Source organism: Mercenaria mercenaria, chromosome 11 (assembly GCF_021730395.1).
Source record: "Mercenaria mercenaria strain notata chromosome 11, MADL_Memer_1, whole genome shotgun sequence".
NCBI classification, from domain to species: domain Eukaryota; kingdom Metazoa; phylum Mollusca; class Bivalvia; order Venerida; family Veneridae; genus Mercenaria; species Mercenaria mercenaria.
In genome coordinates this window covers 41,754,802-41,764,959 of record NC_069371.1, presented here as the reverse complement: position 1 = coordinate 41,764,959, position 10,158 = coordinate 41,754,802, and the positions used below count along the sequence as shown (strand labels likewise).

Here is a 10,158-nt window from a genome sequence, read left to right as displayed (position 1 = left end):
TATGTCATCGGCTGGATTAGTATCGGTTTCAGTGTATATTTTTTCAGCTATTTTGCAAGTATACAAAGTAACAACTATGTTGGAAATACAAAGAACAGGAGAAATGTTTTGCTTGAAATCTGAATATCAAAACAATATTCTTTGGGTAATACAAAAATCAGTGAAGGCACTGTTGATCAAATTTTGGAGAAGATTCACTTTTGCCCAAAAATGGCCTAAAAACTGAAAGTCTCAAAATGGAGTGAAGAACAAGTTTTCTTTCATCAAGAAATATTGTTTTATCAAACTGCATAAAATATTTTACAATTCATTCATTATCAAAGAAAGTATCTGACGTAAATGAAAATACTTTTAACATTAAGGGTATGAGAAATCTTCAGTTCTTAACCAAATTTTTAAACAAATCTGAAATTTTCATTATGAGCACAGCTGTCGACCGTAATTAAAAAATGACCATAAATTCTGTGAAAGAAGCTGGACCTATGGTCAAAATATTTTTGTGGTCCTGGAGTGTGCTCACTACTAAAAACATGCCCATGTGACCTAAATATGGCAAAAAAATGTTCATTTTCTAAAAAATGTGCGAATTTAGCAATATTCAGTGGCATGTTTTGAATAAAATAATAAAATTGTTTACAAAAAAACTAAATTCATTATAGTAGATAAACATTCTGGTAGCAAAAAATGTATATTTGTTGTAATAATAACCAATTAGAAATTTTTCCAAATTGTGTAGGCCATATAAGGCTTAAGTGAACTTTGTAAAAAAGTGTGAAAGTCTTTGAAAGACTTCTCATTCTTGCGGTTAAAAGACCTTACACAAATATTTATTACTCAAACTTTTCGTTTAATTACGAAATACATGTATGAACTGTCATTGCTTCTTGAACCTAAAACGTTCACTTTTTAATCAGCAATGTCGTTTATTTAAAAAAATGTGCTAATTTTTTATCTGAAATACATATTTTGGCAGATGGCTAAAAGTTAATATTTCAACAATTAGAACCGTTTCAAAAGATCTAAATTGGGACTAAGCTTATGACGGCGCAATAAATTGGCATATATAGACGTTATATATTTATATTCGGACATCTTAACTTAAAATGCTAAAATTTGATTTTCCTCCATTAAAAATGATAACGTACATAATTTCAATACTGTTAGATCTATTTGGTGCAAACAGCACATGTAAGCTCACGTCCGTTCACATAAGGTGGACATCGCAATGAGCCACAGCGTGCCTCAACAAAATAGAACAGCTTTCCATTGACATTAGATTCTCCTCCGCCAATAGCCTCTGGATCACCGTCTAAACAAACAAATTCGGTTGCATGATGGTTTTCATATCCGCTGGTGAGATACCCGCTATATTCCAATGTCCAACCGTCATAACAGATGTTTCGACCTGGTAACATTATAGCACTTGGCCGCTTTGTCCTACAAACACAGCATGGCACATCTTGGTGATGCAAGGCCTTTCCAAAGAACTTATCCATATTTCTGTTATAGAGTTCATACTCTGCTCCATAGACCGTCCCAGCTACCTGCTCTGAATCTTCATAAACACCCCACACTGGTTCCTCGGGTAAGCACAAATAATTGCTTGCTGCACCTTCGTTGTCATAAAATCCACCACCTGCATACCCTTTGTACACCATTTCTGTCCCATTTCCGGGACATTCTGTTCTTCCCCAGCGGACATATGTGTTTCCTGCCCCACCGTACGACTTTTTTGCGTCTATCTCTTTCAGCCTTTTTTCTACACGGTCTACTATTGCTCGAGTTTGAAGGCTCTCTTCTGTAATATACAATACAGTTCTGAAGAAATTCTGGAGTCACAACAAACAAAACATGTTATCTGCAGTACACTTATTAGGTAAATATGATGAATACCAAACATGACTAGGTTTTACGTCCAAAACTGACTTATATGCTTACAATTAGTGAGAACTTATATGCTAATGATATACTTCCAAATCTGTTAAAAATAAGTCTTCATTATGTATTACATTAACTCTTAGAGAAAAACACAGAAGTCTTTCTTACCTTAATGTAAGACATAAATAGGAATACTGGAATAATATGAATAACTGTTAATGTTAAATAGCTGTTTGAATTATATAGAACGTGTAAGCTTAATTTATAAATACCTTCTTTTTCAACTCGTATGATGCCTTAGTTTATGGAGTAAACAATATACAATATTAGAAGAGGTATTTGAGGATTTTTTTATATGTTAAGCATATTTGTAAAAACTATTTAAACTTCCATTATATACGTTCAATAATAATTTGGATAAAAAAATGTGTGTTCAGTGCAAATGAAGAAACAAAGTATTCAATTTCATGTATATGGCTTTGATATTTATCTCGTCTGTCTAGAGCAATACTCACGCGATAGTTATCTGACGAAAACTAGAACCAACGAAGCCATGATTCATATCGTATTTTTATATTAACTTAAAAAAAAATGATTTATGATTTTTCAAAAATATAAAAAAAATCCCTAGATAGTTGACAATTTTTTTTTAATTTTGAAATTCACATGGAACCCCATCTCTTAACATCCAAGAACATATTCTTTACAAACTCATCAGTTTAGTTCACGAACATTTCGGAAATTGTCATTTGCGATGCCTTTTGTTGAAGATCTACTGTCTTAGTAAATATTAATGCTAGATGTCAATTTAAATTGTTGATATAAAATGAATTTAGAATGATTCATGAACCAATATTAACATAGGAACTTCCAGATAACAAGCATTTCTGGACATAGGAATGTAACTACCACTCATTGAGACCTTTAGTAAAGTTATATAACTAACGTATGCATGGTTCGGCAAAGCAGGAAGAACTTACGAGAAACCCATGTTTTGCGATTGGTGATCAGACAGCAAGTACAGAAATAAAACTTTCTTCTATCATGTTCAATTACACATAAGATATGTGTGTAAATCTTAGAAATAGCGACGGATAAGATATGTATTGCTTTGAAGGAACAATACAGAACGAAATACGAGCACTGACCAAAATAGTACACATGACCAAGTGATCTTTGTTGGAAAAAAAATCTCGAAACAAATTTGAAAAAATGTCGCGAAACTCGAAACTCGATTCAAAATCATAACTAAACATATTTAATATATAAATTCTTGTTGTAGATAAGTGTACAGACAGGAGTGCCATCAAAATTTCACGGATGAGTGTTTTTAAAAATCCCTATATTTGATCCCTATCTGCAATATTCTAACTGCCATATTATTCTTATTGAAACTGTAACAATATTTACGAATTCAGAATATAAAGTGACTTTTACCTTTCAGTATGTTTGGTAGCGTACTCATTTCTGCCATTAATTCCTTTAGTTTGTTTTGTTCTATTTCAAGCATCACCATTTTGTGTAATATTTTATATTCGTAGTCGAATCTAGATGTACATACTGGTTCCTCCATCTGTTTATCCATTGTAATTACAAGTCGGGTTAACGATATGAGTAAATATAATACTGTCCATAATATTTTTAAATTAGCCACTGTCGCCATGTTTTCTTTCTATGCACGATTTCACTTTAATGCCACATTAAATTCCGAACGTTAGAAATGCAGTTTGCATAGAAGTAGAGTTCCTATCTACAGCTATTTACAGAGCCAATGCTGAACTGCTTGCAACAAGATTCCTGATTATACTCACAAATAAGCGCCTCATTATTTGAAGTACATCTGAAGGAAAGGATCCATTCGGCAGTCCCTGGCCTCCTTCATCATTTTACAGTTTTCAAGGAAGTAGAGTTACTAACTACAGGCAATACTCATACTGCTTGCTTGATTGCTTGAAGGCTAATGCTTATACTTACTAATACGCGCCTCATTATCTAAGGTACACCTGAAGGAAATTACGTCAGTCCCTGTCCACCTTCAATATTTCACATAAATGATTTGTTCTGAAAACCGTACGGTGTATTTAGTTTTTTTTCAATCAGGTCATGTCAGTTTAATAAACCTTGTATACTCTTTATTTCTCTTGGATGTACAAGGAAAATATCATTTATAAAATATGACAACGAAAATATATTATGTACAAAAGAATTGATATGAATTGCTGATAAAATTTTCTTGAAAAAATATTAAAGAAACAATTTTAGGTATGTTAATTTTGACTAATTTAGAAACATTAGATGGTTTACAATTCCGGTTGCTCAAGCAGATCGTGTTTTGAACAAGTGAACTGCATACAATTATTGGCTTTTAGAGAGGTCGATAGAGCTATCACTTTTTTCCAGGCCGATAAATCCTTCTATTGCATACTCATTTATAAACTCCGTTAAGTTTCCATGGAACCTGAAACGTCAATATTTTTTCCACATTGGCGTTCAAATTTCATATTGGGTGTGTGGCGTCGTTTGTGACGTCAGTTTCATGTATGTCGTCGCGTTTAAAAGTTCTTTAACGACGATATTTTCAATTTCACTCATTTTTAATGACAGAATTGTGTCATTTATATAATAATTGTAAGTGTGGATGCGTATGTAATAAAAAGATTATTAGATTTGCATCGAGAAATATGCATTCGTTCTTTCGCGGAATAATATTGAGCTCCCAAAGCCGCGAAATATTTCCGCTGCAGAACTCATGCATGGTTCCCGATACAAATCTAATAAGCTATAAATATTAACAGAACCTAAAAGACAATAATTACTTTATAACATAATCCAATAATTCAAATGTACTGGAAAAAAAATAAGCATTTGCAGCGGTTGGTCATTTCTCCAGTGTTTTTGGCCTTGGGTATTGGGTACGACGTCACCTTGTTATGACGTGACGTCAAAATGTTATGACGTCACTGCTAGAGGTCAATACACGTTTTGGCTCAACCTACATGTCAATACGACTTTTATCATTAATCATGTGACTTTGTTTAGATCAATGGAAAGGACCGTAAACATAGACTTATAAATAACAAATTATATAGTATATTTAGAAATAAGTGTATTATAAGTTTTTGAGGTATCATACGTAAAATTGTATAACTTAATCAGTATATTATCAATTGGAAAATAGAGTGTTGATTTAAAATGTTGCTATAGTTGTACGAAATATTTATATACTTGTAAATTGTCGACGTAACAACACTTTATTGTTACACTTGACATTTTTCTTGTTCATATATAAATATATAAATCTGACACACTAGTAAAGTACTGACCCCTTTTTAGTATATGCTTTACCTTATATTGAAAACTTACGAAGTTAAGCTGTATACATATATAATTAATTTTGAAGCATATCGTATATAAAATACAGAATATTTTACTTGATATTCATTTCAACAAAACACCGTCGAATAAGCCTGCTTGCTGTGTGCATGTTCTATCTTCAAGTTCACTTTGAACGCAAATGTTTTATTGTTTACATAATTTGCAATTGTATCGTACAAATGGATTTGTCAATCACCAAGTAGAAAACTGCATTAAAGTGTGAATTGCAATTTACATAAATCTCTAGTAGGAGCATTATTCTTACATATAAATCGTTTTTGTCACAAACTATTGCTGTGGTATTCATCAGTTTCGTTCTTTTGTTTGTTTTAATAGTCTACACTTTAAACATATGAGGAAAATAATTTATAATTCTTTCAAACATGTAATGACCATGATACGAGGAAAACCAAAATGGGTTGTCTTTTTAATAATAGGTATTAATTCCACAAATGGAAGGATAAAAAGACATTAAATATTAAGTGTATTAATGTTTTTGTGTCGCTTTAAAGGGGTACAGATAAAATTGTGGATAAAAATCATAAATCAATCATTGTTGAAACTACATTTCACATATTTTACTGACATATAATTACTGTTTGATTAACATAAAAATATTTATCTTATGCTCTTATTATAATTATAATAAGTGAAATACTGAAATTTATCAGTGAAATAAAATTGATATTTTCACTGTTTCAAACAGTGCAAAATATCATTTTTTATTAGCTCACCTGTCACATAGTGACAAGGTGAGCTTTTGTGATCACCCTTCGTCCGTCGTCCGTCGTCAGTCCGTCCGTCCGTGCGTGCGTGCGTCCGTCCGTCAACAATTTCTTGTCTGCACGATAGTGGTTTCATTTATGATTTTATTTTAACCAAACTTGCACACAACTTGTATCACCATAAGATCACGGTTCCTTTCTTGAACTGGCCAGATCCCATTATGGGTTCCAGAGTTATGGCCCCTGAAAGGGCCAAAGTTAGCTATTTTGACCTTGTCTGCACAATAGCAGCTTTTTTTATGATTTGAATTTTACCAAACTGGCACACAACTTGTATCACCATAAGATCTTGGTTCCTTTCTTGAACTGGCTAGATTCCATTATGGGTTGCAGAGTTATGGCCCCTGAAAGGGCCAGAATTAGCTATTTTGACCTTGTCTGCACAATAGCAGCTTCATTTATGATTTTATTTTAACCAAACTTGCACACAACTTGTATCACCATAAGATCTTGGTTCCTTTCTTGAACTGGCGAGATTCCTTTATGGGTTCCAGAGTGATGGCCCCTGAAAGGGCAAAAATTAGCTATTTTGACCTTGTCTGCACAATAGCAGCTTCATTTATGATTTGATTTTAACCAAACTTGCACACAACTTGTTTCACCACAAGGTCTTGCTTCCTTTCTTCAACTGGCCAGATTCCGTCTTGGGTTCCAGAGTTATGGCCCCTTAAATGTCCAAAATTGGCTATTTTGGCTTTTGCAGCCATATAGAGACTTCATTTATGGTTTTATTTGATACAAACTTCCAAAATATCTTCAACAACAATAAATCTTGGATTCCATGACAAATCAGATCCAATCATATGTTCTCCAGAGTTATTTTATATCTGATTACCTCCCCTGATCGTAATCAAAATGGATTTATATCAGTAAGTACTTACAGGGCTTATTTGAAATTTCATTATTGTTATTAGTTGGACTGAGACAATCAGGGTAGATAACTATGGACTGATTTTATGTCAAATTACCTCCCTTTATTTCAAATTAAAATTGTTATATCTCCATAACTAATGAAGATACTGATCTGAAATTTCATTTATGTCAACAGATATATTTGGCAGATCCTTCTTTTGTCCACTTACAATATTTTTTTTTAATTACTTCCCTTTTACGTTACTATAAATAGCTTATTTTAGTAACTTTTTTATTATTGGCCGTAGGGAAAACACGAGACCAGTTTTCTGTGGTACAACATGGATGGTACCTCCAATTTTTAGGTGTATTTTAACATATCTATACCTTGTAAGATTTTTTTTTCTTTTTGGTTAAATTCCTTCCCTTTGTTGTTCCTGTCCTTTGGACTTAGATATTTTTTCTGAGGACCTTCTTGTCCTCAATTGCAATGATAACAGGTGAGCGATATAGGGCCATCATGGCCCTCTTGTTTTTCTCTGGTACGGAACTACACTTGAATTCAAAAGTCAAACCGAGTCTGTTATTATTCTGCTTGGTTGCATTCTCTGCTTCCAAAGGATCTTTTCACAGATTTTATTTTATCTATTTGATGTTATCAATTATCATAAAACGCATCTCCGAATTCGAGACACACGGCTGTGCATTAAACGAAATAATTGGTAAAGCATTATACAATATCAACGAACAAATCTTCGGCTTAATTCAAGATGTTACGAAAAAGAATTTTGTTATTATCTTGCAAACGATGTATATATTAATTGTGTACAAACTTAGAAATGATTACATCGAAGAAATCAAAATTCTCCAAGTGACAAAATGTTTACTAAAAACAAAATGAATGAAGAGGAAAACAAGACTAATAATTAATTTTGTTTCCTATTGCTTTTATTTACTCTTTCCAAGCATTTCATGGCAGTAAGTCTGATATGACTGTGATTTATGGAAAGGAACAGAATACAAAACATAACACTAAACTAGATCTATGACAAAATCCTTTAGAAACGTACAGTATACTGCTCTCAAGCAATAAAACAACAGACTCGGTTTGAATAAAGGTATTAATACTTGATCAAAAAGTAAGAACAAGTGCTTCATATAGTGTATGTAAACATAAAATTAACAAGTCCATGTGTATTTAACAGTACTATGCATCAGGTTTGAAATAGTTAACAGTGTATATATGCATATTATAAATATGTACAGTCAACTGCTACTGCATGACATTTAATTATGAATGTTGCTCTATATGCAAACTTAATTTATAGAGTTAGTAAAGTTACAAACATTTGTTGAGGGTTTTATGCATTAAAAGTAAATATCAATTTTTATTTTAGTGAAATATTAGCTATTGGATATATTTAAGTCATGGGCGATAGTTGCAAAACCCTTCACGATCCCTAAAATTGACGTAAGTTGAAATATGCTCATGTATAAAAAATGAACATTGAATGGACTTTTTTAATCCCAAAGAAGCAGAAATAATAATATACTTTGTCCCGCATTTAAAGACAATAAGGCATATATGACATCATGTGAAATGCAGTGACTAACCGGATATGGGGCATTTTTATTTAATTTGAATCTTGTCAGCCAAATCTACGTAGAAAAATATACGTTTTCTATTGTAAACATTGCAAAGATCGTTTTAAATACTCAATTTCATGATGTTAAATCTTTCGCCAGTCCAGGACGGCTTATGGATTTATACTGTTGTCTCTGAAATTGAACTGTAAAGTCACTTTTATCATTATTATTATTATTATTATTATTACTATTATTTTCTTTTTTTATCATTATTATTTTCATCATCATCATCATTATAATTATACATGCCATCGCAGTTTACCTTTCTAGATCTTAAGCAAAATACCGATAATTCGGTAATGGTATTTCCAAAGAAGAAACCAACTTTAAGGTCAGTCTGAACAAGACCGATCAGACATACTTGTAGAGATATAATAGTGGAAGTGGTAAAGATAAATAAGCAGAGGACATATACCTAGACTGACTATTAGTTTGGATATATATCAAATGGCATATTGTATTGACTGAAAATGCTAGATAGACATTATTCTCTTAGCGCGCTAACGCAGAATGTAATGAAACCTTTATACCATCGCACAAAACGATATTTGTTTATCTGAGTTCAAATGAAATGAAATACAATTGTCTCAAATTTTCACAACGATAATGATATTAAATCATATACTTTTGGGAGGAAATTATGTCTCTAACACAGAGAGTTATTTGACTGAATGATCCCGATTTCAAAACGTACAGAAATCTTTGAAAATCGGGTAAAATGATTTAAAAGAGAATTCCATTGGAAAACTTAAATATAAGATATTTTATACACATTCCAACACTCATTTACACTTCATATCAAGTTGATACTTTCTGAGATATATTTACTTATCTTTCACAATGACACAATGTATAGAAGAAGTTTCTCAACATAAAGACATGAATTATTTTGATGCTTTGCCTTCTTTTAGTAATCATATTAATATAAAGTAAAAAATCCGAAAACCGGACATTCTGGAAATCGACTGGTTTTCTAAGTCTCCATTTTTTCTGTTTTCAGTCAATTAAAACATCACTTTGAATACCGGAAACTCTGAATTCTGAAAACCAGACAATTTGTCATGGCCACGAAAGGAATATATAGTGATTAAGCAAACACTAATATTATAACACGTAATTGACACGTGACACGTTGACGATTAGCTTCCTAAAGCAATACTTTATTACAATCAGTTTCAGAACAAAACATTTTATCTCAGAATAATGTAACTTTAAATTTTACAATAGCACTGCAAATATATAGCTTATATACTGTTGCTTACAGTCAAAGTCTAACTGGATTTAAACAAATGCATTTCATCCCAAATATTTACTTGCTTGAAGATACAGTAAAATCATTGATACTCGTAGGAGAATAATTGCCGTTGATTTTGTGATTGAGCCGATACACGAAAATAGTCCCACACGAACATTGTCAATAAAAATTGCTATTCATTTTATGTTTAAAAGTTGAAATCCGCGAGTTTATATACCCACAAAATAGCCGTTTTTTACCATCATGATTAAATGATTTCACAGTAAAATTATTATCTGATGAATTCCTTGTTTCGAACTACATCTTGCAGGCTGTATTAATACTCAGCCAATTCCAGCAGGCTAGGCGTTCGTTTGGCTTTCCGGC

The 10,158-nt window shown here is 32.1% G+C and overlaps 1 protein-coding gene across 1 annotated transcript; it reads right to left on the bottom strand.

Moving 5' to 3' along the window:
• Positions 1–655: 655 nt before the first annotated feature.
• LOC123531884 (uncharacterized) lies at positions 656–3,820 on the bottom strand. Its single transcript, XM_045313181.2, has 2 exons — positions 3,316–3,820; positions 656–1,798 (listed from the first exon to the last, which is right to left on the bottom strand). The coding sequence occupies exons 1-2, from the start codon at positions 3,539–3,541 to the stop codon at positions 1,167–1,169; spliced, it is 858 nt and encodes a 285-aa protein (XP_045169116.2). The 5' UTR covers positions 3,542–3,820; the 3' UTR covers positions 656–1,166.
• Positions 3,821–10,158: the final 6,338 nt, after the last annotated feature.

Excerpts from the sequence above, each read along its gene's own strand:
- LOC123531884 (XM_045313181.2), bottom strand. The coding sequence starts at position 3,541 with ATGGCGACAGTGGCTAATTTAAAAATATTATGGACAGTATTATATTTA. Across the intron at positions 1,799-3,315 it reads GCTACCAAACATACTGAAAG|AAGAGAGCCTTCAAACTCGA; the intron begins GTAAAAGTCACT and ends TGTATATTACAG.